The sequence below is a fragment of the Eptatretus burgeri genome, chromosome 4, assembly GCF_056783735.1.
Source record: "Eptatretus burgeri isolate ZD-2024b chromosome 4, Ebu_testis_v1, whole genome shotgun sequence".
NCBI lineage: Eukaryota > Metazoa > Chordata > Myxini > Myxiniformes > Myxinidae > Eptatretus > Eptatretus burgeri.
In genome coordinates, this window is record NC_140964.1 from 93382203 (window position 1) to 93409286 (window position 27084).

Genomic DNA, 27084 nt, shown 5'->3' on the forward strand with positions numbered 1-27084 from the left:
AAGAAAAAGTCTAAACGGAGAAACACAGCAAGTAGAAAAGCAGGCCCAAAAACCAGGAAGTCCTGAACAGGCCTGCGAAACACTTACTGTGCGCACTCTCTTTCTCTCTCCTGTCTCAACAAAGAAAGGACACACAGGAGAAAAACTCACAACCACATGCAAGGACACAAGGGGAGCGAAAATGGGATCGGAAAAAAACCAACACGACACAGCACACACAGCTTCACTCACAGAGCCACCATGATGCCACACCCACGCACAACTCACCAACAACCAGCAGGGGGGGGGAGAGATATATAGGGGTGAGAGAGAAAGAGAAAGAGAAAGAGAGCTCGAGAGGTGAGAGACAACTTTTATGTCCTTTTATTACAAAAGTATAAAACGCAATTTATAAAGGAGAAACATTTTTCATAATGACACAAAAGTTACATATTCAAGAATACAACTTGCATCATGAGAGCAAAAGTGATCAGTCTGTGATGAGGAGACCATTTTGAACAGTACAAAGTGCATCATTTAGAGCCAACACGCTTTTGAAAATGCACATTTTGTTTTTGAAAGTGTAAAAAGAAAATTCCATTTTAATACGGGCAAAAACGATTCCTTTAAACCTTGGTTTTTCAAACCCGGAGGCGCGACCCCAAATGGGATCGCTGAGCAAATTCCGTAGGGTCGCGGGCGTCCGCTTGCAGCGAAAAAAAAATTGTCCGTTTTCGATCGGTGTTCGCTTCTATTGGATGGAATATAAACGGTTCGTTCAATGTATGGGAACCGGCGCAACATGACGCTTGAAATGGGATCCAGCCGATGCGCGGACTTGCTGAGGCCTAAGTCACATTTGGTCTACAGCGAGGATACGGCAGCCATACGCCCTCTGAATTGACAGAAACGTGTGGCGGCCGCAGAGTTTCTGCAGTGGCCTCAGGGTGGCCCTACGCCATTTGGCTATCTTTTACAGGCCGTAGGGGTCGCCGTGGAATTATTATAATGCGGAGTTATAACTTTTTTCATTTCTGCGTTGGCCGTAGCAATTTGACATGCCGTAGTTGTGACGTAGTTGTGTTCCACGTCGACCGTACGGTGGGCTTGCGTTATTCGTGTGGCTGCCGTAGTCTCTTATCAACGAAAATATGAATTTTGCCCTAAAAACCTAATACATTTTAAAAAACTGAACACAACGTAGCGTTCATGTTTGTTCACGTGTCTCCCCCACCTGTTCGACCCTCATGTTCGTGCTTTGTTCATTCAGTTCGTCGGTGGAAGTCCTCGTGAAAGCATCTCTCGTGTGTCGATCGCTACTTTACCTCGTGTTTTCACCTTGATTTGTGTTTTTTTAAATTTTTTTTACTCATCTTGTGTTTTAATTAATAACAAAAAAGCAATCCGATCACGTGGTGTGACGGGAAAGGATTTAATTTCACAGAAAAACCGGTTGTAATTTGGAATATCCATGATTACCTCAACCCGATGCGTTTGATGAAAGTGATTGTGGTTCTGGGGCATCATGCTTGATGAGCTGCCCTGGGGGCAGCGCTCGCAGAGTGCGCGAGCAATCGGAACCCAGGCCGGAGCTCGAGCCTGTGTGAACCTTTGGATGTAGTGATTGTACCAGTTTACATACAATACACCGCCACCGAAGGTCATTTTCTCATCTTATTTTACCTTAAACATGGGTAATTTCAGTTGAAAGTGTCGTGAAAGTGGGTTTTCTTAGGGTCCAGGAACAGATTAATTCACTCCATTATTTCTTATTGGGAAAATAGTTTGGGAATCAAACTTTTTGCAATCCGAACAGCCTCCTGGAACGAATTCACTTCGGATTCTGGGGGCACCACGTACTGATATGTTCCGAATTGTTATATTTTTATTTCAGTAAAAAAAGAACTGGTATATATATACCCACTCGTTACCATCCGTCTGGCCGCACGTTCGCCTTAGGGCCGGCCCCCCTGCGGTCGCCTTGCGGCACCTTGAGGCTACCTTGCGTCTGCCTTGAAAATTATATGGCCGCCGCAGGGAAGCCCTAAGGTCACCGTGCGACATCAAATCAAAGACCGTATGGCACCACCACGTTTTCGGTCTCCACAATTTCTAAATACGCCATGCGGCTCCCCAAAAATAAAAACATATGTGACTGCTACATTGTGTGACCGTGGAAATACTGCGGCCGCCGTATAATTACTAGTGGCCGTAGATTTTGGAGACCCCACGGCCGCTGTGGCAAACATGACTTAGGCCTGAAGGGCGGTTCATTTTGGCGGGAAATTAGTGGTTTGATCCACAGCATCACAGACCCAGACTCTATCATTAACGTCTATTCACGTCTCCACGCACGACTCGAGACCTGATTTGTGATGGCAGCACAAGCCACCAGCAAATCTCGAGAACGTTCTTACCAGGATAAATTTCTGGACCTCGGATTTTACTACGTGGTGGATAAAAGTGGGACACAGAGGCCTCAGTGTGTGATTTGTTTCGAAGTACTTTCTACGGAGTCTATCAAAACAAAATAAGTTGCAGAGGCATTTGACTACAAAACATGCACCTTATCAGGATAATGAGTCCAATGGTTTTATGAGCAGAGGCTCATCGACAAAGTTATCAGCCTTGATGAAGCGGACCCAGACGATGAGTTGCGCGTACGATGCCATATCAGTGGACTCGTCCAACTGTATGGCGTGCCACGGCGATTCCTTGATCTTCTGTACGACCTGAGCCGTTACGTGCAGACTCATATCTTCAATTCTGCGTTGGATGGTGTTGTCAGAGAGGGGTATAACTGCCAGTTTCTTCGCCGCTTCCTCCCCAACCATCAGAGATACCATGTCCTTTGCACATGGCAGCAGGAGTTCTTCCGAAATGGAGTGAGGCTTTTTAGTCTTAGCAACATGGAGCGACACTCGATACGAGGCCTCCAATACCCGAGAATTGGTCTGATGGCATGTACCCTCTCTGTCAAGACGCGTATTGTTGAGTGCAAGAAGTTTCCTCTCAAAGAACGCTCTCTGCTTATCCTGATAAGGCGCATGTTTTGTAGTCAAATGCCTCTGCAACTATACAGGACCCCACGGAAAAATAATTGGTTCACATACAATTGTTCCTCTGCCTGGCGAGATTTTTCCTATTACGTATTTTGCCAACTGGCACTCATAAAAAATGACGGTAAATAGACACCCTATTTTTGAAGGACTACCATTTGAAAAATAATCGGTTTGCTGGTTTGTGCTGTGGAGCCTCGCGTTACACACACACACACACACACACACACACGGAAAACCCGATAAACTTCTCTCAATGCTGTTGTTTGACCACACCTCCTGAGCCACACAATATTTTCCATAAGCCACGCCCACTTTCCTACACCACTCCCACTCTAAATAATAAATAATTGGAGGTGGTGTGTGGGTCGTGGAATCGTTTTCGGGAAAATAAGTAAATAATTGGAGGTGGTATGTGGATTGTGGAATCGTTTTCGGTAAATAAATAAATAATTGAAGGTGGTATGTGGGTCGTGGAATCGTTTACGGAAAATAAATAAATAACTGGAGGTGGAGTGTGGGTCGTGGAATTGTTTTCAGTCAATAAATAAATAATTGGAGGTGGTGTGTGGATCGTGGAATTGTTTTCGGTAAATAAATAAATAATTGAAGGTGGCGTGTGGATCGTGGAATTGTTTTGAGTAAATAAATAAATAATTGGAGGTGGTGTGTGGGTCGTGGAATCGTTTTCCGTAAATAAATAAATAATTCAAGGACGTGTGTGGGTCGTGGAATTGTTTTCAGTAAATAAATAAATAATTGGAGGTGGTGTGTGGATCGTGGAATTGTTTTCGGTAAATAAATAAATAATTGAAGGTGGCGTGTGGATCGTGGAATTGTTTTGAGTAAATAAATAAATAATTGGAGGTGGTGTGTGGGTCGTGGAATCGTTTTCCGTAAATAAATAAATAATTCAAGGTCGTGTGTGGGTCGTGGAATCGTTTTCAGTAAATAAATAAATAACTGAACGTGGTGTGTGGGTCGTGGAATCGTTTTCCGGAAATAAATAAACATATTATATTATTAGAAATCCACAAAGACAGAAATGCCGGTGATTCCATTTATTTTGGATCCTTTTCACTTTGGTCAATAACGTTTGGATCGAGGAGAGATCGAAGGTGGAACGACGGTGTAGTTCCTTACAAACACTATATACACACCTTAAATGACGGCAAATAGACACCCAATTTTTGAAGGACTACCATTTGAAAAATAAAACCTCAATCAAAAATCGGCTCGAGTAAAATTTTCTAAATATCTCGAAGTGTTTAATTCCGAAGTCTCGTTTCTCCACATTCAAAACTGAAGGACAAGTATTGAAAATACTGTACGCGGTTTTTCGGCCACTGCACAGCAACGGGTGGTTGCTTGGCAACGAAATTCAAATGTGCACATGCCCAGACCATATGGCAACTGTTGGCAAAGTTTCATAGAAATCGGTTCGCTGGTTCGTGCTGTGGAGCCTCACGTTGCAGACATACATAAACACACAGACAGACAGACGGAAAACCCGACAATAAGGGATATCTCGTATATATATATATATATATAGCGAATCCAAAAAACCACAAATCAAGGTGAAAACACGAGGTAAAGTAGTGATCGACACATGAGAGATGCTTCCACGAGGACTTCCACCGACGAACTGAATGAACAAAGCGCGAAGATGCGGGTCGAACAGGTGGGGGAGACACTGGAACAAACATGAACGCTACGTTGTGTTCGGTTTTTTAAAATGTATTCGGTTTTAAGGGCAAAATTCATTTTTCATTGATAAGAGACTACGGCAGCCACACGAATAATGCAAACCCACCGTATGGTCGACGTGGAACACAACTACGTCACAACTACCGCATGTCGAATTGCTACGGCCAACGTATAAATGAAAAAAGTTATAACTCCGCATTATAATTCCACGGCGACCCCTACGGCCTGTAAAAGATAGCCAAATGGCGTAGGGCCACCCTGAGGCCACCGCAGAAACTCTGCGGCCACCACACGTTTCTGTCAATTCAGAGGGCGTACGGCTGCCATATCCTGGCTGTAGACCAAATGTGACTTAGGCCTCAGCAAGCCCGCAGATCGGCTGGATCCCATTCCAAGTGTCATGTTGCGCCGGTTCCCTTACTTTGAACGAACCGTTTATATTCCATCCCATAGAAGCGAACACCGATCGAAAACAGACAATTTTTTTTTCGCTGCAAGCGGGCGCCCGCGACCCCATGGAATTTGCTCGGCGACCCCACTTGGGGTCGTGCCCCCGGGTTTGAAAAACCGAGGTTTAAAGGAATCGTTTTTGCCCGTATTAAAATGGAATTTTCTTTTTACACTTTCATAAACAAAATGTGCATTTTCAAAAGTGTGTTGGCTCTAAATTATGCACTTTGTACTGTTCAAAATGGTCTCTTCATCACAGACTGATCACTTTTGCTATCATGATGTAACTTGTATTCTTGAATATGTAACTTTTGTGTCGTTCTGAAAAATGTTACTCCTTTATAAATTGCGTTTTACACGTTTGTAATAAAAGGACATAAAAGTTGTCTCTCACCTCTCGAGCTCTCTCTCTCTTCCTCTTTTTCTCTCACCCCAATATATCTCTCTCCCCCCCCCCCTCCCCACTGCTGGTTATTGGTGAGTTGTGCATGGGTGTGGCATCATGGTGGCTCTGTGAGTGAAGCTGCGAGTGCTGTGTCCTGTTGGTATTTTTCCGATCCCATTTTCGCTCCCCTTGTGTCCTTGCATGTGGTTGTGAGTTTTTCTCCTGTGTGTCCTTTCTTTGTTGAGACAGGAGAGAGAAAGAGAGTGCGCACAGTAAGTGTTTCGCAGGCCTGTTCATGACTTCCTGGTTTTTGGGCCTGCTTTTCTACTTGCTGCGTTTCTCCGTTTAGCCTTTTTCTTCGCGAAATACTTCGTTCATATTAATCTTTTGTTTCCCTCCACTTGCTAGTTTTGCTTGTGGCAGGTTTGCTTTTGGTTTCTTGATCCTTCAATTTACTTTGTATTATTTTACACCATGGCAAATGTACGTTTGCATCATTGTGTGTACGAGGAACTCACTCCAAAGAACGGGGTCATAGTTTGTCCACCAGACGGAGTCAGTGTTGATGATGTCAAAATGGGTTTCGGAGAGCTCATTGGGCTCGAAAACATTCTCGCAGCGTTGAAGATGAATCAACCTGTTGTGCTATTTTTGTCTGAAGAGCCATACGTTGCTCAGACGGTCGAAACTGGCTTGCTTCTCCCGCCGGATCTTTTTGTTTCTATGAGTCTTTTGGACACACTTGCTGTGAAAACTATTATATCAAATATTCCACCTTTCTTTAAAAGCGAGGAGATTATCTCTGCTTTATGTTATTTTGGGAGAGTTGTATCACAGATTTCCATGATCCCATTACGCTTGCGTTCTGGAGTTTCGGTTCGAGACATTATGTTGTTCCGCTGCCACTGTTATATTGTTTTGAAGAATGGTGCACGGACACTTAGTACTGCTGTCACTCTTAAATATAAAGATCGAAGCTACCGAGTTTATATTGCCACTGAAGTGATGACATGCTTTATTTGTGGCGAGCATGGACATTTAAAGAATGCATATCCGAAACCAAACGTTCCTCGTGGTGAGTCTCAAAGTGTGGAACCTAATGAAGACTCTCAATGCCAGGAGCCCAGAACAAGCACTAATTATGCACCTGGAGCTGCAGAACCCAAACCAAGCACGAGCAGAACATCTCGAGTGGTGGAACGTGCAGACACCTCCCATAATCAGCCCTGGAAAACAAATGCAGAAGTTAAAGAATCTCAAGTAGATGACGAGGGGTTTGTCATCGTTCACTCCCAAAGAAACAAGCGTCCTAACATCAACGGTCATGATGTAAATGTGAGCGTTTCTAAAAAGCTAGCACCATCGAGCAAACTACACGGCTCTCATGTAGATGCAGCCAGTTCGCTCGCTGCTTTGGAAACGGAAAACAAATTTGCAGTTCTAGCTACAGTGGATGTACAGGATGAACACAAGCATGAACAAGAGGGTGGTGTTGTTCCCCAAGAAGTAGTTGTGACCACCTCAGTGGTTGCTGATGTCATCGACGTTGAAAGTGAGCCTATGTTGATCCCTCTCTCTACCAAAAGCAAAGTGGCTGAAACATCTGCGTTCCAGACAACTCCGGACGTTACAGATGTGGAGCGCGTGTGTTCTGTTTCGGTAACTGCTTTCTCCCTCCCAGCAGAAATGGAAATGCCTGCTCCACCTACGGTGCATGGTTCAAGTATCCATCACCAATCAGACCTTGACTCTGACGGGGCCTCGTTGATTGCCTCTGGTGATAGTACTGAAGTCTGGAACGATCCAGTTTTATTTCAGGAACCAGAGGGTCTTCCGATGGTTAGCCTGGTGTGTTGGCGCAGTGGTTAGGGCAGCGGCTTGGGATCCAAAAGGTCCTGAGTTCAAGCCCCGTTGGGCCACTGAATTAATACACCAGGGGGTTGACTCAGCCTGTCATCCTTCCGAGGTCGGCGAAGTGAGTACCAGTGTACTGGGCCGGTGTATACCCCGGTTAAAATAGGTGTACCATATCCCTGTGTCGTAAGAGGTGACCAGGGTTGCGTCAGGAAGGGCATCCGGCGTAAAACGTGCCAAATCACTATGCGGATCATTCGGATGATCCGCTGTGGCGACCCCTAACGGGAGCAGCTGAAAGAAGAAGAAGAAGGGTCTTCCGACGGTTGCCCCCAGGAGATCATACAATTTTTACAGCACACCTTCCGTAAGAGACATGTTCAAATTCAAGATTCCTTTTCAGACAGGCACAGTTTTATTACCTCTGCAAAGCAGCTGCTCCTTCAGTCTGAGCAGTTTGGCATGACTGAGCCACCAATGCTTCGTCTGAGGAAGTGGGTTTTGAAAGCAACGAAACTACTGCGTCCATAACCCGGCCAATTGACTGATGTCTTTTTCAAAATTTCACACTAAGGCTTTCTCGATTGCTACCTTAAACATTAATGGAGGACGCTCAAATTTACGCAAAGCTAAAGCCAAGGAGCTTGTGTTGAAGAACCACATTTAATTTTTACTCTTCCAGGAAACCAGATGTGGCTCCTCTTGTATGAGCGAATGGGAGAGAATGATGAAAGGAAGATGGTTCTTCAGCAGCTTCGAGTGTCCCAGAGCTGGGGTAGCCATATATTTACATCCCTCTCTCTGTAATCTCATTGTTGTTTTAAATGAAATTATTAAAGGATATTTAATCTCACTCACCTTTACTCTTAATGGGTTTAAACACACAATACTCAATGTCTATGCACCGAGTGAGTTGTTTTTTTGTGCAGTGAGAAACATCCCTCACACACTTAGATTTTAATGGATTTGTTTGTTTCGGAGGGGATTTTAACTGCACGATGGATTCTGCCATTGATCGCAATGGGAAAGAGCCTCACCCAGCGAGCATTAAGCCCCTGGCTAGGACTTTGACAACCTTCTCCCTTATTGACATTTGGAGGACTTGTAATCCATCAACACGACAATATACGTGGTGTCGGTGTTTAGATGGCTTTCTGTCCATCGCAAGGTTAGACCGTTTTTAGATTAATAATGATTTTTTAATACTGTGACCCATACTGGTATCGTCCCCAGTGGTTTCTCAGACCATCATATGGTCATACTTCGCATTCACCTCTGAATTCGTAACCGAGGTGCTGCCAACTGGACTTTTAATGCAAGCCTCCCCAAGGATAATTTGTTCCTTGATGCCTTTCATGTTTTTTGGAGAACTTTACTCCAACGTAAACACTCCTTTCCCCGTCTTGTACAATGGTGGGACAATGCCAAAGCACAAATTAAGGCCCGGTCACACCTTGACGTTTTAGCCAGCGATGGCAACGTATTAAAATGTATGTAAAACGCTGGCTTACGTTGAACTTTTGATGTTTTTTTTAAAGATTCGGACGTATTCATAGCGACTTGGTCTTATGTATAACGCATTGGTAATGGACACAGAACGTTTCGTTGTGTTATAGATAACTTATACCAACGAATGCTGAACCTGTTGTCGGCCTACACAACCGATGCCCAACGATAGTCTAACTTAGGCAAAGCGCGTTGCACGCATCGCCGACGATGTCGTGACGTAGCCTATTAAAAGGCTGACGCACAACGATTCGAATCATAACTGCCGTAGAAATGGAGGTGACAACATCGCGGTCACACCTTGGCGTTCTTGCCAGCGTATGCCGACCTAAGAAAAATGTGTCTAAAACGTTGGGGCACGTCAAATACGGTATGAGTAAGTTTGGTATACGTAAGTAGAACGCTAAAGTGCGCTATCATACATCGTAGTAAATAGAGTACGTCAAGAAATTTTAAACATGTTCAAAATTTTGGGACGTACTCGGCGTACGACACACGTTCCGCATGCGATGGGGATAAGTTTTACACACGATATGTGGACGCTTACACACGTCCACAAAGGCTACTTATAAGCTACTCATAAGTCGAAACACGTCGCGGTAATGTCTTTTTTACGCGAAACTTATTTCTAACTTATGTTTGACGTGCTTTGAACCAATTCTTTACGTAGTCCCAACACACATCGACGTATGTAGACGTATTCCAATGACGTCTTCCGGTCGACAAAAAAAAAAAAAATTAACGTGTTTCTTGCTTACAACTGCCATATAAAGACGTGTTCCCAGCGGTTTTGGGAATTGGTATATAAAAATGCTGCTCATAAAAGGGGAACCCAACAGTGTTTTCGAGTCCTTTTTGAGTCAATGTCCATGTCAGCAGTAACAGTATCAGTATCAGTATCAGTATTAGTATTAGTAGTAGTTTGTTCATGTTGACAGTAGTAGGTGAGTGTGAGGGGGAGGGTGTGGGTTATGATGGATCGTCCTTGCGTCCACGTGTCCACGGGTAGGAAACATCTTTTCACCATTGTTCGAAGTTCTTCGCGGCTAATTTTTTATGGGGCTTTTTCAACAATGAGCTATGGCTTGTTTTTACGATTTAGGTCTATTCATAACGGGTTGGACAAATGCACAATGAACTAATAATGTGCATAGAGCGCTTTGATTACTTATAGATACGATATACCAACGAATAATTATCGTGAAGCCGGCGTTCACAAACTATGCCCAACGATAGCCTAACTTATCCATATCGTGCGGCAGTTTATCTTTGCCGGTGACGTAGGGTTTGCTATTCATCGGCTGCCACTCAACGATTTAAATGGCTGCATCTCCACTATTGAAAGTAGACGCTTGCGCTCAACAACTGGATTTTTTTTACACTCAACGACTTTTAAACGGTACCACTCAGCTATTTTCATTGTTTACAATGAACGATTTAAATTGCTGTCACTCGCCTTTGTTTTTGACGCTGGCGGTCGGAAATTTTAATCGTTTCTATTGAACGTGCTAAATCGCTCAAACCCCACTATTGAAAGTAGACGCTTGCGCTCAACAATTGGATTTTTTTTACACTCAACGACTTTTAAAGGGTACCACTCAGCTATTTTCATTGTTTACAATGAACGATTTAAATTGCTGTCACTCGCCTTTGTTTTTTGACGCTGGGGTTTGGAAATTTGAAGCGTTTCTTCTGAACGTGTTAAAACGCTCAAACTCGACTATTTTAAATAGACGCTGCCGATGGACAATTGGAATCATAGCCAAGCTAGACATCGAAGTGTGAACATCCTCGTCATGCCGAAGAAAGGTTTGAAGAATGCTGCAAATAAGTGTCCTGGACGTGGCCGTGGACGCTGACGCAAGGACGATCCATTATACCGACGTCTTTCAGCCTATGAGTAACTTAAAAGTAACGTCTGTTGATGTGTGGCAACGATCGCGTAACGTGCCAACAACACGTTAATCATAGGTTAGAAATAAGTTTCGGTTACGCTAAACATTACCTCGGTGTGTCTCAACTTATGATTAACTTACAAGTAGCATGTGTTGACGTCTGTCAACGATCGCAGACCGTGCATACAACTTGTGGCCAGCGTAGCGGAACGTGTGAGTCATACGCCGGCATACGTCGTGAAATTTCAAGCATGAAAAAATTTGAGGACAACCAAAAAGTACAACGTTTAAAGCCAGCGTACAACGACGTATGGCAGTGTTTTTCAGCGTGCTCTCAATGTTGTCAAAACTTACCCATAACGTATTCAACGTGTGCCAGCGTTTTAGAAAAAAAAAATTCAAAAATCGGCATACGTTGGCTAAAACGTCAAGGTGTGACCGGGCCTTAAGATCCTTCTGCCAGCAACACGGAGCTTATCAAACTCGACATGACTCTGCCCTTCAATCCCTGGTTGCCAGAGAGATACTATCTTTGCAATCAACCACTCAGCCTCTAATACTGAAAGGACCAACTTTTTGCTGGCAAAGAAAAAAGCCCTTCTTGCTGGGCAAAGCAGGCCAGGGGAGCTCTGATCCGTCTCCGAATGGAAACCTGTATTACTTGGATACTTCCTCCAAGTTCTTCTTCGGACTGGAAATTCGGAAAAGAACAAGTCAGCAGATAACCTCACGAAAGATGAAGGAAGGAAGAATAACGCACTGCCAAAAAGACATCAGCATTTCACTCAATGATTATCTCTCTGAACTCTACCAAGCCAGGAGCACTGATGATGAGATTGTGGAATCCCTGACTTCTTCCCTACCCACCTGATCAGAATCTGTACGTCTCCAACTCGACAAGGAAATAACTTTGGAGGAACTTCAGGCTGCCCTACACACTCTACCAACAGGCAAAGCCTCTGGACTAGATGGAATGCCTGTAGAACTTTATAAAAAAAACCTTTTGGGACCGTCTGGGACCAGAGTTTCATGAAGCTCTGATTGACGGTCTATGATTGAATCTGTTGCCATTAAGCTGTCGCAGGGCTGTACTCGCCCTTGCCCCCAAAAAGGTGACCTTCAGCCACCGTGCAGCATCCTATATCATTGCTTTGCACGGATTACAATTTTTTCTCGAAGGCTCTTACGAACCGACTCAGACCTGTGATTGGGGAAATTTTACACCCTGATCAATACTATTGTGTACCAAAAAGAACAATACACAACAGTATTTTTATTATGCGTGATATGATTGATAACTGCACCTCTTGAGGAAAAAAATGTTGGTTTGGTTTTTCTTGACCAGGAAAAAGCTTTGACATTGTCGATCACCTCTATCTTTTTTCTGTTTTACAAGGGTTTGGTTTTGGGGGAACTTTTATCTCTTACATACAGCTCCTGTATAATAACATTTTTAGTGTACTTAAAGTTAACAATATTTTATGTCAGCCTTTCCCAGCGAGAAGAGGTATTCGTCAAGGCTGCCCTTTGTCTAGCCTTCTCTATTCCCAAGCAATCGAGCCTTTGCTCATTCGGTTGCGGGTACATCTTCATGGTTTTCTTCCCCAACCAATGGCGAACTCAGTTAAAGTAATTGCCTATGCGGATGATCTTTGTGCAGTTATCCATTCAGATGAGGATGTCTCCGCCTTGGTCCACTGTGTCCATTAATTCAGTTTGGAAAGCTCCACCAAAGTAAACTGGAAAAAGAGCAAAGCTCTCTATCTTGGTCCACAAAATGGCGCGACTCCTCCGACCCTGCCCAAGCAACTTGAATGGGCATGGGATGGAATTTTTTTATCCCTGTGTCTTCCTTGGCACTCAAAATTTCGTTTTAAAAAACTGGGAATTTTTAATAAATAAAACTGAGAGACGGTTACTAAAATGGAAGGGACTACTTAGCCAAGTCTCATATCAGAGGCGAACCCTTGGTATTAATAACCTTGCGCAACCCTGGTATAAGACAGTAATGACATTGACATAATAATGTCAATGCTTTGGCATATTTTTACGACACTACAACCCCCAGATTTCATTCTTGAAAAAACTCCAATCCATTTTTATACGCCCGATATATATATATATATATATATATATATATATATATATATATATATATATATATATATATATATATATATATATATATATATATATATATATATATATATATATATATATATATATACATACATACATCTTCTTTCGGCTGCTCCCGTTCGGGGTCGCCACAGCGGATCATCCGTATGATCCGCATAGTGATTTGGCACATGTTTTACGCCGGATGCCCTTCCTGACGCAACCCTGGTCGCCTCTTACGACACAGGGATATGGTACACCTATTTTAACCGGGGTATACATCGGCCCAATACACTGGTACTCATTTCGCCAACCTCGGAAGGATGACAGGCTGAGTCAACCCCCTGGTGTATTAATTCAGTGGCCCAACGGGGCTTGAACTCAGAACCTTTTGGATCCCAAGCCGCTGCCCTAACCACTGCGCCAACACCAGGCTATATATATATATATATATATATATATATATATATATATATATATATATATATATATATATATATATATATATATATATATATATATATATCTATATATATATATATATATATATATATATATATATACATACATATCTATATATATATATATATATATATATATATACATACACATATACATACATATATATCAGGGCGTATTATGTGATACCGGTCGTCCGTCCGTCCGTTGCTGTGCGCACTCTAACTCCCAAAGTTTTCAACTTTCACGTAACAAATGTTTAAACTCTCCTAGTGCTAACTCTGAAAGAGGTACCTTTCTGTACAAGTTGGCAGAGTTTGTAAGCACCATTGACTTAACCATGTTGTTGTGTCTGGGGGGTGACTACAACTGCACCCTCAACCCACAACTTGATCGGAACACTTGTGAGTCTCATCCACCCAGTGCAAGGCCTTTGGCATAGCTCGTCAAAAAGTGCACATTTTATAGAAGCTTTTAAAATGGTATGGGAAAAATGCAAGTCACAAAAGGGTTCATATTTGAACTTAGGACAATGGTGGGACCGCACAAAGTCCCAAATCAAATGTTTTTTGCCAACAATACTGCTCTTACAGCACATACAACGCTTTTGGTGTGATATCTGCTTTACAAAACGATATACTTATCTGTGAGCAGAAAGCTGGATTGTCTAGCGTGAATGTCCAGTAGTTGTCGGAGAATAGGACCCTTCTGGCTGAAATGGTGAAAGAGCGGGCGGCCGGTGCATTTGTCCGACTGTGAAACGAAAAAAATCCAACTTGACACACCAAACAAAGGATTCTTCAATTTGGAAAAAACGATCAAGACATCTCAACAAATCCATGCTTTGCACTCTTCTGGTGGTGATTTGTTTACCTCCCAGAGTGATATCAAGCATGAACTACAAGACTATTTTTCTCAACTCTTCGCAAAAAGAGCTGTGAATAAGGAGAACAGGAAGGCGATGCTTGAACAGCTCCCTTCTCTGTCTGAAGACCAACAACAATCGGTTTCACTGAAAGAATCTTCTTCGGCGGAGTTACGTCACAGTTACGTCTGGGGATTCTTCGGAATGTAAGAGAGGGGACTCCAAGCTTGTCCGTGACATGGCCATGGTGCTCGAATCATGAGTGTCACTCTCCATTGGAGGATGTAAACTATCCTCCATTGTTTCCTCAGTGTCCTTATTTGCCTTATTTATTGTTTTGTTAGAGAGACTGTAAAAGTTTGTCTTCCTTCTGTGACTGTTGGATATGGGAGCAGTCTCCATAAGGAACGTCCTTGTACGAGAGGATGCTCTCTGTGAGGTTGGAAACACTGATTGGGATTGGCAAGTTCGATACGATTGTTTCATTGATAATGTTTGAACAAACGGACGTTTCTGGATTACTTTCTTCTTCCAGAAAGGTAAATCTGTTATTACATGGAATTCCAGTAATTACATTTTCACTGATTTGCCTTTTACCAGAAGGTGACACACGTGGTGCAAGGGATTTACGTTTTTTTTACTTTTGAGACAGTAATGAACCCCTCCCTCACTTACACTGTCCATTGGCTCATTGGGAGGGGGCGTGTCCACTTGTTCGGTTAATTTATCCTGCACGTCATTGGGAGGGGGCGTGTCCACTTGTTGAACGAGTTTGTCCCTACGTCATTGGGAGGGGGCGTGTCCACTCGTTCAGCCGGTTTATCCTGTAAGTTCGTTGAAAGGGAAATGTTAACATTAATCTGAGTCGTTGTTATTCGGTTCGGCCGTGGAAAGCTGCGTTCTTCGAAGAGAGCAAAACTGTTTCATGTGTCCCACTGCACCACAACCAAAGCACTTCAGGGTGTCAGTGTTTACATATACTTGGTAGTCGTGACTATTTACAGTGAACATTAAAAATGACGTTCAGAGAGGGATAATCCTTGTTGAGTACCATAAATACTTGTCTACGGAAACACATCACGTGACTGGCACGTTCATCTTTACAGCCCAAAGGGAGCATTATTAGAGGGGATACGCAGTGTCCATAGCTGCAGCACTTTCAGGATTAAATCCCCGCTCAGGAATGGCGGAACATTTGAGATTACCACTTTCTGAGCAGGAGTATCTAAAGGATACGTCATCACAGTGTCCAGAGTCGAGGGACAGGCCTTGTTGAACGACGAGAGCAACGTGCTCTTCGTCGGACACAAACACGATAACTTGTTTATTAATACGCGACGCGGCTCGTACCTCACCGAACCCGATAATGTTCCCGATCGCGAGAACAATCGCCTCCACTGAAACGCCCTCCGGTGGGAGCAGGCGACGCCATATCGCTGCGAGCGAGCGGCCGCCATGTTTCAACACTCGACGTCTTCCTAATTCAGGAAGAGGAAGTCACCAATACACTCCAACTTTTCCCGAACCTTGGGAAAGGGAGCGCTAACCGAACAAAATAAGGAAAGATAAGCGAAATAAAAAAGCAAAATGAAGGTTTAAAGCGAAAAGTTTTTGAATTTTGAAACGTCGAACAGGGAACCGCCCTTGGAACCAACGATACCCTGACGAGCACGGCGACGGGCTCTCTCTCTTCTCCACAAAGAGGGGAAACACGGGAAAACCTCACAAACAAACAACACGAACACAGGGAGTGAAATGGGCAATGTGGGAAAACAAACCAGCACAACGGAGGCAGGGCCGGATTAAGGTCTTCGTAGGCCAAATTCAAGAGTGACCAAAACGACGATTTTGAACATGAAATTTAATCGGAACAGACTGCGGTCAATGGCGATTTGTCCGACTTTCAAATATACAAGTGCCTGTAAAATCCAATTCGGCTTCGAAATTGAGAAACGAACGATACAGAAAACAAATTCGGAGGAATGTTTGTGTATTCAATTTCCACCCTGCTGAAACACCTCCTTTCGTGCCTTTTGGTTGGCAAACGACGCGATCACTTCGGAGAAATCGACCGTATACGAAAAATCTGCGTTCCTATCTCGGCAGGAGGATTCTGGATGAAATTATCCACGAGTTCTGCGGAAAGAGTCCATTCAGCAGGATAAGGATTGAAACTACGAGCCGCAGCACTGACTGCAGTTGTTCCAATGCTTCTCTCGTTGCTCGATGCGACGGTATTGGTATCATCAGCTTTCGAAATGTGATGCAGTGCGAGATTACTTGATCCCTCGACATCGACGTCAGAAGACTCAGAATCCGCACATCCCGTTTGCTCATCTCGACTCTCGTGAGGTGAAAAAAATTTCAACATGGATCCAGACAGTCTTTTTGTTTATGTTTCTCGCCTCTTCTTTTTGTCGCGTTTGCAAGAACCACTGTCGTGGTGCCGAATATATCGGTCGGCGATAGTCAAGATTAAAAAACGACAAATAAGAGCAAAACGAAGAACTGCAAGCGTCAGGATGCTCGATAACTCACAGGAAAGTAAGAGGCCAGTGTGTTCATACTCAGCGCGAACGTTACCTCACCCATCAGCCAGATAGCGGCGACGCCTGTGATTGGTTGATTGTGATGTGATCACGTGGTTCCACGCTCCCTGTCGACGATCACTGTCTGGCAGCGTAGCAGCCGCTTTCCTTCACGGTGTGTTCAGCCTTCCTGCACATAACTCGGACTGAAAAATACGTCGTCGGAAATTTTCGTAGGTCAAGGCCTGGGCCTCACGGGCCTAGTGGTTTATCCGGCACTGAACGGAGGACAGGTACTCACGACACGAAGGAAGCAGCAGCCATGACAGTACACACAATGTACGAGAGGGAGGGAGAGAGAGAGAGAGAGAGAGAGAGAGAGAGAGAGAGAGAGAGAGAGAGAGAGAGAGAGAGAGAGAGAGAGAGAGAGAGAGAGAGAGAGAGAGAGAGAGAGAGAGAGAGAGAGAGAGAGAGAGAGAGAGAGAGAGAGAGAGAGAGAGAGAGAGAGAGAGAGAGAGAGAGAGAGAGAGAGAGAGAGAGAGAGAGAGAGAGAGAGAGAGAAAGAGAGAGAGAGAGAGAGAGAGAGAGAGAGAGAGAGAGAGAGAGAGAGAGAGATATATATATATATATATATATATATATATATTGTTGTGGTTACCAAATTCGCAAACCACCATTCAGGTCCCTTAGGTGAGATATCTCGGTAAGTACATGTGTAGTTAGGCCCAAACCCGTTGTCTAGTGGGAATACATGTCATTTATGCGTGCTGCGACTCTTCAGGATAGCCGTTTTTCTTTTACTATCTTTATTTTGGACCAATCGCCATTGCTACCACCACCAACCACAACATCAACCACCAACCACAACGCCGCTTCACCACAACCGCCACGACCTTCACGTCACACCTCGCAACCGTCGCATCGCCACCGTTCTTGCGCCGCTTGTGGGTACCGGTGTTGGACTCGTGCAGGGCGCGCGCCGAACAGCGTGTACAAAATCACAGATTTTGTGCTTCAAAAACGGATCAAAAACGACACACGCCCACTTTTTGCCGTCCAATCGGTGAGCGAGGGGCGATTTGGCCCCGCCTCCAGGGCGTTGGAGGGCGATCGATATATGCAAATTTATGGATCAAAAAGCATTCACGCCCACTTTTTCTCGGGCCAATGGGGAGCGAGGTGAAAGGTCGAAGGGAGGGGGTCAAAGGCGAAGCCACGGGGCTGATATAAGCGACCGTGTTCGTCAGTCCAGTGAGTAGTAGAGTCGAGAGGGAACAGAGAGTTAAGACTTCGCGGGTGGTGGAGTTGGCAAGAAGGAGCTGGTCGTCGTGTGCGTTGGAGTCGGAGCGGAGGGGACGGAGCTGTGGAGAGGCGGCGAGGGCAGACGAGGGGGTGCTCGCGTCGTGCAGGGAGCTGCACCCCAGGGAGGCCGACAGCGCGACCTGGCCGAGGTGGAGACGCTCGTCGCGGGACAATAAAAATCCTCTATACCCCGAGCATCAGCAACCCCCTCCTGTTTCCCCCCGCGCTGAGATAGTGCGACCAAGGGGGCCCCTTTCCCACCCCCTACCAGACACTGCCCGCGAGGCCCGCGGAGTTGAGGCACCATCGCCGCTCCGCGTCTCATCACCAGACGGGTAGGCCCGACCCGGTCTCGGCCTCAGGCCCGCCTCATCCTTGAGGGTATTCTTTCCTTGGTTTTGGGTATGTGTTGTCGGCGCCGTCTGTGAAGTAAAATTGTATAAGTGTTGCCGTGTGCTCGTGTAATCGGTATTAGATCTGCATTGTCGCATTTGCTTTTTGTGTAAATTGAATTGTGTTTTTCTTTTCTGTGTGCTTTTGGTGGAATTGAATATGTGTGCTTTCCGTTCATCGCGAATAAATGTGCTTTGTGTTGAACTGTTTCCCGCTTCGCTTCGTCATTTCCTTCATTGAATCCTCATCTTGCTTCACGTAAAGGGTTGGTAGTGGGCTGAATACGCCCGATAATTAATCGAACCGTCGAGGTCGACGAATAACACCGCTCGGTTATCCCGATAGTACGGAACGGGTCGCTTAAGTGGCCCGTGTCCGAAGTCGACCTGCGGCGAGGTGCGATCGCCCGGTCTACCCTCCGTGTGGGTACTTAGGTAGGTCGAATTTGGCGAGCAACCCTATCCCACGCGGGGGCTGATTGGCTCGATCGCGGTGAGACCGAAAGGTCCACCCGTGACTGGTTCCCGGCGTTAGTCCGAGAGGGTCACGACTGGATTGTCCGTCCGGTGGGCGACGTGCCGCGATTCGAGTTACGTGGCCGTCAGCACGCCGGCGGGCGCGAATCCGTAACAATATATATATATATGTATATGACATTTTGTTCCTCTTTATTTCCAGGAATCATTGTGCACAAGGAAATCATAAACCAAAGGCAAACATTGTACAAAGTTAAAATGAGGGAAGAGTTCATACGGAAACAAGGCAAAATCATAAATTAACTGTCAGGACACCATCAACAAGTTTACATAACGATTCCTTCACACACCACTTCTGTGAAAACAACATAAAATCACTGAGTTGAAATTCAAAGTGCAAACGTGATGTGACAAAGGCTTTAAAAAGATGAACTACATAGTCATCAAAATTGTTGGTATTTTGTATTCCATGCTTCCTTGACAGGTATATAGCGAGTTTAGCCTCGGAAGGCAAATAATTTGCGAAAAGACACTCATCTTTGCATCGGTAAGAGATACTAAAACCGAAGATAAAAACACAATGTGTAAAAACAAGGTCGAGCCATCAGAGTACATGTGATAAGATCATAAAAAGGGGGGGGGGGCAGCCTTGGGCACTCAATAAAAATGTGGAAAATATTTTCAGTAACACCACAGAAAGGACACAATTCCGTGTTACTAGAACATATGCGATGAGACAAAACATTTGAGGGTAAAATGTAGTGCGCAAGCCGCCACTGCAAGTCTCCAGAGCGCTCGGCAATGGGCGTCTTGTACATAACAAGCCATTGGATTGTAGTGGATGGAGTAACCCAGAGCATCCTCTTCCAGTGCGCTTGTGGTTCTGCAGGTCTCTCAGGAACAAGGGCTTTAACACACAAAAAATAAACAGTACGTTTTTCCATTGAGTTAAAAGGGATAACACCTTGAAAGTGAAGTAAAAGTGATGGAAAGGGGTGTTGGAGCGAAGGTGTGGAGTCCAACTTTGGAGTCCATTTTAGCTTGAACTGCTTGAAAAAGCGTAGAATTGCGGAGAAAATTCTCCTTATAACTACAATGGACCGAATTCTAGTGACCACAGCAACCTCGGCAGATGGCTTCCATTTATAAGGAAAAGGAGTTCTAAAATGTTTAACCTTGGTGTATCCAGCATCAATAAAATTTTGCATAAAATTGCGATCACCACAAACCCCTTTAAAAAGAGGGTTTAGAAAAATGGGCTCGTTTAAAAACATTTTGAGAGAGTCGCTACTGTCATCACGGTGGACGGTGACTGCCTGCCATGCCTCCAGCATACTTCTATAGAACAGGGGCACTGATGTGATGTCAACTTTCTTGGTGTCCATGAGAAAGAGTTCCTGATCATAACCAAGTTTCCCTGCCTGCCGAAGCAGGCAGTGAAAGAAGGCTTTCCAAAAGACATCCGTGTATAACAGCCTGCGCAATGAAAGGAGGCGAAAAGTCATCACCTTGCTGGTAACGGCAACCAGCCCCTGTCCTCCTTCGGCAATAGGCAGGCTTAGCACACCGGGAGGGAGCGAGTGCTTCCCCCCCAAAAGAAGTCAATAAAAATGGATTGTAGTTTTTTAAGAATGAAATCTGGGGGTTGTAGTGCCGTAAAAATATGCCAAAGCATTGACGCCGCAAGGTTATTAATAACAAGGGTTCGCCCCCGATATGAGATTTGGCTAAGTAGTCCCTTCCATTTTAGTAGCCACCTCTCAGTTTTGTTTATTAAAAATTCCCAGTTTTGAAAAACGAAATTTTGAGTGCCAAGGAAGAGACTGAGATAAAAAAAAATTCCATCCCATGCCCATTCAAGTTGCTCGGGCAGGGTCGGAGGAGTGGCGCCGTTTTGCGGACCAAGATAGAGAGCTTTGCTCTTTTTCCAGTTCACTTAAGTGGAGCTTGCCAAACTGAATTCATGGACACAGTGGACCAAGGCAGAGACATCCTCATCTGAATGGATAACCACACAAAGATCATCCGCATAGGCAATTACTTTGACTGGGTTCGCCATTGGTTGGGGAAGAAAACCATGAAGATGTTCCCGCAACCGAATGAGCAAAGGCTCGATTACTAGGTAATAGAGAAGGCCGGACAAAGGGCAGCCTTGACGAATGCCTCAACTCACTGGGAAAGGCTGACATAAAATATTATTAACTTTGATTAAACTAAAAATGTTGTTATACAGGAGCTGTATGTGAGAGATAAAAGTGGCCCCAAAACCAAACCCTCGTAAAACAGAAAAAAGATAGAAGTAATCAACAGTGTCAAAGGCTTTTTCCTGGTCTAGAAAAACCAAACCAATATTTTTTTCCGCAAGAGTGCAGATATCAATCATGTCTCGCATAATAAAGATTCTGTTGTGTATTGTTCTTTTTGGAACACAATAGGATTGATCAGGGTGTATAATTTCCCCAATCACGGGTCTGAGCCGGTTGGTAAGAACCTTTGAGAAAATTTTATAAGCCGTGCAAAGCAATGATATAGGACGCCAGTTGCACGGTTGCTGAAGGTCACCTTTTGTGGGGATAAGGGCGAGTACAGCCCTGCGACAGCTTAATGGCAACAGATTCAATCGTAGACCGTCAATCAGAACTTCATGTAACTCTGGTCCCAGAAGCCCCCAAAAGGTTTTATAAAGTTCTATAGGCATTCCATATAGTCCAGAGGCTTTGCCTGTTGGTAGGGTATGTAGGGCAGCCAGAAGTTCCTCCAAAGTTATTTCCTTGTCTAGTTGGAGACGTGCAGATTCTGATAAGGTGGGTAAGGAATAAGTCAGGGATTCCACAATCTCATCATCAGTGCTCCTGGCTTGGTAGAGTTCAGAGAAATAATCCTTGAGTGAAACCCGGATGTCTTTTTGGCAGTGCGTTATTCTTCCTTCCTTCGTCTTTCGTAAGGGTATCTGCTGATTTGTTTTTTCTGAACTTCCAGTCCGAAGAAGAACTTGGAGGAAGTATCCAAGTGATATAGATTTTCCATTCGGAGACGGATCAGAGCTCCCCCGGCCTGCTTTGCACAGTCCAGCAAGAAGAGCTTTTTTCTTTGCAAGCAAAAAGTTGGTCCTTTTGGTTTTTGAGGCTGAGAGGTTGGATTGCAAAGATAATATTTCTCTGGGTACCAGGGATTGAAGTGCAGAATCATGTCGAGTTTGATAAGCTCCGTATTGCTGGCAGAAGGATCTTATCTGTGCTTTGGCATTGTCCCAGCATTGCACAAGATGGGGAAAGGAGGGTTTACGTTGGAGTAAAGTTCTCCAAAAAACACGAAAGGTATCAAGGAATAAATGATCCTCGGGGAGGCTTACATTAAAAGACCAGTAGGCAGCACCTCAGTTACGAATTGGTGGGTGAATGCGAAGCATAACCATATGATGGTCTGAGAAACCACTGGGGATGATACCAGTATGGGTCACAATATTTTAAAAATCATTTTTAATATAAAAACGGTCTAACCTTGCGAGGGACAGACATCTATATAAATACCGACACCACGTTTATTGTCGTGTTTATGGATTACAAGTCCTCCAAATGTCAATAACGGAGAAGGTTGTCAAAGCCCTCGCCAGGGGCATAATGCTCGCTGGGTGAGGCTCTTTCCATTGTGATCAATAGAAGAATCCATCCTGCAGTTAAAATCCCCTCCTAAACAAACAAATCCATAAAAATCTAAGTGTGTGAGGGATGTTTCTAACTGCGTAAAAACTGCCCAGCTCTGTGACACTCTAAGCTGCTGAAGAACCACCTTCCTTTCATTCTCTCCCATTCGCTCATACAGGAGGAGCGACATCTGGTTTCCTGTAACAGTAAAAATTCAAGGTGGTTCTTCAAAACAAGCTCCTTCAATTCAGCTTTGCATAAGTTCGAGCGTCCTCCATTAATGTTTAAAGTAGCAATTGAGAAAGCCATAGCGTGGAATTTTGAAAAAGACATCAGTCAATTGGCCGGGTTATGGACGCAGTCGTTTCCTTGCTTTCAAAACCCACTTCCTCAGACAAAACATTTGTTGTTCAGTCATGTCAAACTGCTCGGACTGAAGGAGCAGCCACTTTGCAGAGGTAATAAAACTGTGCATGTCTGGAAAGGAGTCTTGAATTTGAACGTCTCTTACAGAAGGTGTGCTGTAAAAATTTTATGATCTCCTGGGGGGGGGGCACAGTTGGAACACCCTAAGGTTGCTAAAATAAGCCTGGATCGTTCCAGACTTCAGTACTATCACCAGAAGCAATCGACGAGGCCCCGTCAGACTCATGGTCTAATTGGTGATGGATACTTGAACCATGCACCATAGGTGGAGCAGGCATTTCCATTCCTGCTGGGAGGGAAAAAGCCGTGACCGAAGCAGAACACACACGCTCCACATCTGTAACGTCCAGAGTTGTCTGGAACGCAGATGTCTCAGCCACTATGCTTTTGGTAGAGAGAGAGACCAACATAGGCTCACTTTCAATGTCGATGATGTCAGCAACCACTGAGGTGGCCACATCTACCTCTTGGGGCACAACACCACCCTCTTGTTCATGCTCGTGCTCATCCTGTACATGATAAGGAGCACTGTCAACGTCCACCGGAGCAAGAACTGCAAATTTGTTTTCCTTTTCCAAAACAGCGAGCGAGCTGGCTGTGTCTACATGAGAGCCGTGTAGTTTGCTCGATGGCGCTATTTTTTTTTAGGAACGCTCACCATTACATCATGACCGTTGATGTTAGGACGCTTGTTTCTTCGGGAGTGAACGGTGATAAAACCCTCGTCATTTACTTGAGATTCTTTAACTTCTGCATTTGTTTTCTAGGGCTGATTATGGGAGGTGTCTGCACGTTCCACCACTCTAGACACACCACTGGTGCTTGGCTTGGGTTCTGCAGCTCCAGGTGCATCATTAGTGCTTGTTCTGGGCTCCTGGCATTGAGAGTCCTCATTCGGTTCCACACATTGAGACTTACCACGAGAAATGTTAGGTTTTGGACACGCATTCTTTAAATGTCCATGCTCGCCACAAATAAAGCATGTCATCACTTCAGTGGCAATATAAACTCGGGAGCTACGATCTTTATATTTAAGAGTGACAGCAGTACTAAGTGACCGTGCACCATCTATCTATAATTCCAGCAATCTCTGTGTGTGTGTGTCTGTGTGTGTGTGTGTGTGTGTGTGTGTGTGTGTGTGTGTGTGTGTGTGTGTGTGTGTGTGTGTGTGTGTGTGTGTGTGTGTGTGTGTGTGTGTGTGTGTGTGTGTGTGTGTGTGTGTGTGTGTGTGTGTGTGTGTGTGTGTGACCAGTTTCTCGACAACCACTGGTCCGATCTAATTGAAACTTGCCAGGTAGATTGCCGGGGACCTGAGGATGTGCCTTTTCAAGGTTTGATATTAATTGGACAAGTGCTTCCCAAGTTATGGCCATGTATTTACCAAACCAATGGCAAGACACGTTGTTGCGTGGGCGTGGCCGATGGGGAAGGGAAGCACAGCCGCGTTCCCCATTATGGGTTACAACGTACGGGCTTCCGGAGAGTGATGACTTAGTGTATTCTAATAATTTCTCGATTTCTTATGCGCATTTATAGATAAACACAATGGCCCAAGTTATGATCGTTTTCATATTAGACGGTGTATAAATTTCGGGAACATCAGAGTGCTGGTATGCTCCGAACCAGGAAGTAAATTTTATCTCTCTTCTCTTCTCTTTTTGTTTTTCCTTGCCACGACATTGCGAAAAGGTAAAATACGTTGGCGCTAATTGAATAATTGGGTATTAAAAATAAATTGCGAATAATCATAACTGCGAATAATATCGAACTTCCGGGTCACGCACGTACGGGCACGTGAGAGCGAAGAAACGGCCCGTGGGGTTTATTTATTAATTATTATTATTTTTTTTTTTTTTTTTACGGGCACATACTAGTTCTTCAAAACAATATAACAGTGGCGTCGGAACAACATAATGTGTCGAACCGAAACGCCAGAATGCAAACGTAATGGGGACATGGAAATCCGTGATACAACCGTCCCAAAATAACTTAAAGCAGAGATAATGTCCTCGCTTTCAAAGAAAGGTGGAATATTTGATATAATAATTTTAACAGCAAGTGTGTCCAAAAGACTGACACAAACAAAAAGATCCGGCGGGAGAGGCAAGCCGGTTTCGACAGTCTGAACAACGTATGGCTCTTCAAACAAAAATAGCACAACAGGTTGATTCATCCTCGACGCTGCGAGAATGTTTGAGCCCAATGAGCTCTCCGAAACCCATTTTGACATCATCAACACTCACTCTGTCGGTGGACAAACTATGACCCCGTTCTTTGGAGTGAGTTCCTCATACACACAATGATGCAAACGTACATTCGCCATATAACTGTGAAACAATACAAAGTAAATTGAAGGATCAAGAAACCAAAAGCAAACCTGCCACAAGCGAAACTAGCAAGTGGAGGGAAACAATAGATTAATATGAACGAAGTATTTCGCGAAGAAAAGGCGAAACGGAGAAACACAGCAAGTAGAAAAGCAGGCCCAAAAACCAGGAAGTCATGAACAGGCCTGCAAAACACTTACTGTGCGCACTCTCTTTCTCTCTCCTGTCTCAACAAAGAAAGGACACACAGGAGAAAAACTCACAAGCAAACAAGGATACAAGGGGAGCGATAAAGGGGATAGGAAAAACACCAACACGACACTGCACTCACAGCTATACTTGCAGAGCTGCCATGATGCCACACCCACGCACAACTCAACAACCAGCAGGGGGGGGAGAGAGAGAGAGAGAGAGAGAGAGAAAGAGAGAGAGAGAGAGAGAGAGAGAGAGAGAGAGAGAGAGAGAGAGAGAGAGAGAGAGAGAGAGAGAGAGAGAGAGAGAGAGAGAGAGAGAGAGAGAGAGAGAGAGAGAGAGAGAGAGAGAGATAGGGGTGAGAGAGATAGAGAGATAGAGAGATAGAGAGATAGAGAGATAGAGAGATAGAGAGAGAGAGATAGAGAGAGAGAGAGAGAGAGAGAGAGAGAGAGAGAGAGAGAGAGAGAGAGAGAGTGAGAGGGAGGGAGAGAGGGAGGGAGAGAGAGAGGGAGAGGGAGATAGATAGATAGGGGTGAGAGAGATAGAGATAGAGAGAGAGAGGTTGAGAGAGAGAGATAGAGATAGAGAAAGAGATAGAGAGGTTGAGAGAGAGAGAGAGAGACAGAGAGGTTGAGAGAGAGGGAGAGAGAGAGAGAGAGAGAGAGAGAGAGAGAGAGAGAGAGAGAGAGAGAGAGAGAGACACAGAGACACAGAGAGAGATAGAGACAGGGACAGAGACAGAGACAGAGACAGAGACAGAGACAGACTGTGTGTTTCCGGTGTTGTATTTCCTGACAGTAAGGGGGGGGGGGGGTGGCACGATCGAACTTGCCAGAAGAATCCAACACTTTCTGTCTCCGCCTCGATCGCCCTGTAATTGTGGTTGTGACCGTGTTTGGTCCGTTATCGAGTGAATGGGTTTGCGAATAGTTTTGGTGCTGAAGCGAATGGAAGTGAATGGGGTAAAACAAAGGAGATAGAAATGTCGAGACTGGGTGGGGGGGGGGCGGAGGGAGGGATGATGGTGTGGTAGAGGGTAGGGGGGAGGGGTGGTGGTATGAACAGGCCCTTACACTGCTTACACGCTCAATGCATACCAATCACGTCAATTCGATTTACTTAATTTATAAACAGAATATTACGACATAATGTGTTTGTGTGTGCTTCCATTCTCTCGTGGGGTGCAGGAAGTTCTCCCCAAGTGACAACCGTCACAATATTATGACAAATTCATGTTTGAAACAAGTCTGCTGTTGACTTACCCGTAAAGGTTCTTGGCTTGAATTCCGAGGGTCTTGAGTTCAAATTTCTGTTTTTATCCCTTCAATTAACACCAGGCAGGTTGGTTGAGCAGTCATCGTTCTGAGGTTGGCAAAAATAAATACAAGCAAGTTGTTGTCATGGGCATTGCATCAGCAGCACAGCAGCATCCCCCAGAAAATGATGCAGCCGAGCAGCCACAGGGTGCTTACAAGTGAATAAATATTTGTTTGAAATGGTGATTTGAGAAACGTTG

General features: G+C 44.6%; 1 protein-coding gene and 1 long non-coding RNA gene across 6 annotated transcripts in view; both read right to left on the minus strand.

Annotated features, from left to right (window-relative positions):
• The window catches only part of LOC147028687 (uncharacterized), a 170837-nt gene extending 153678 nt beyond the window's left edge, over nt 1-17159 (minus strand). For 2 of the 5 annotated variants that reach the window (XR_015057667.1, XR_015057666.1), the window contains exons 1-2: nt 16816-16865; nt 15628-15819 (exon numbers count right to left, since the gene is read on the minus strand). Coding sequence is in view for 1 of the 5 variants with exons in the window: in XM_085879365.1 (XP_085735491.1) it covers nt 15633-15709 (77 nt within the window). In the remaining 4 variants the exon portion in view is untranslated. Of the gene's footprint in view, nt 1-15627; nt 15820-16815 lie in introns of all 5 variants that reach the window. The other 3 variants (XM_085879365.1, XR_015057668.1, XR_015057669.1) reach the window with 3 other exon arrangements.
• A 1999-nt stretch (nt 17160-19158) lies between these two features.
• LOC147028689 (uncharacterized) overlaps nt 19159-27084 on the minus strand; it is a 39961-nt gene continuing 32035 nt past the window's right edge. Inside the window, exons 3-4 of the long non-coding RNA XR_015057670.1 lie at nt 26831-26930; nt 19159-19883 (exon numbers count right to left, since the gene is read on the minus strand). This is a non-coding gene — a long non-coding RNA (uncharacterized LOC147028689). The remainder of the gene's footprint in view (nt 19884-26830; nt 26931-27084) is intronic.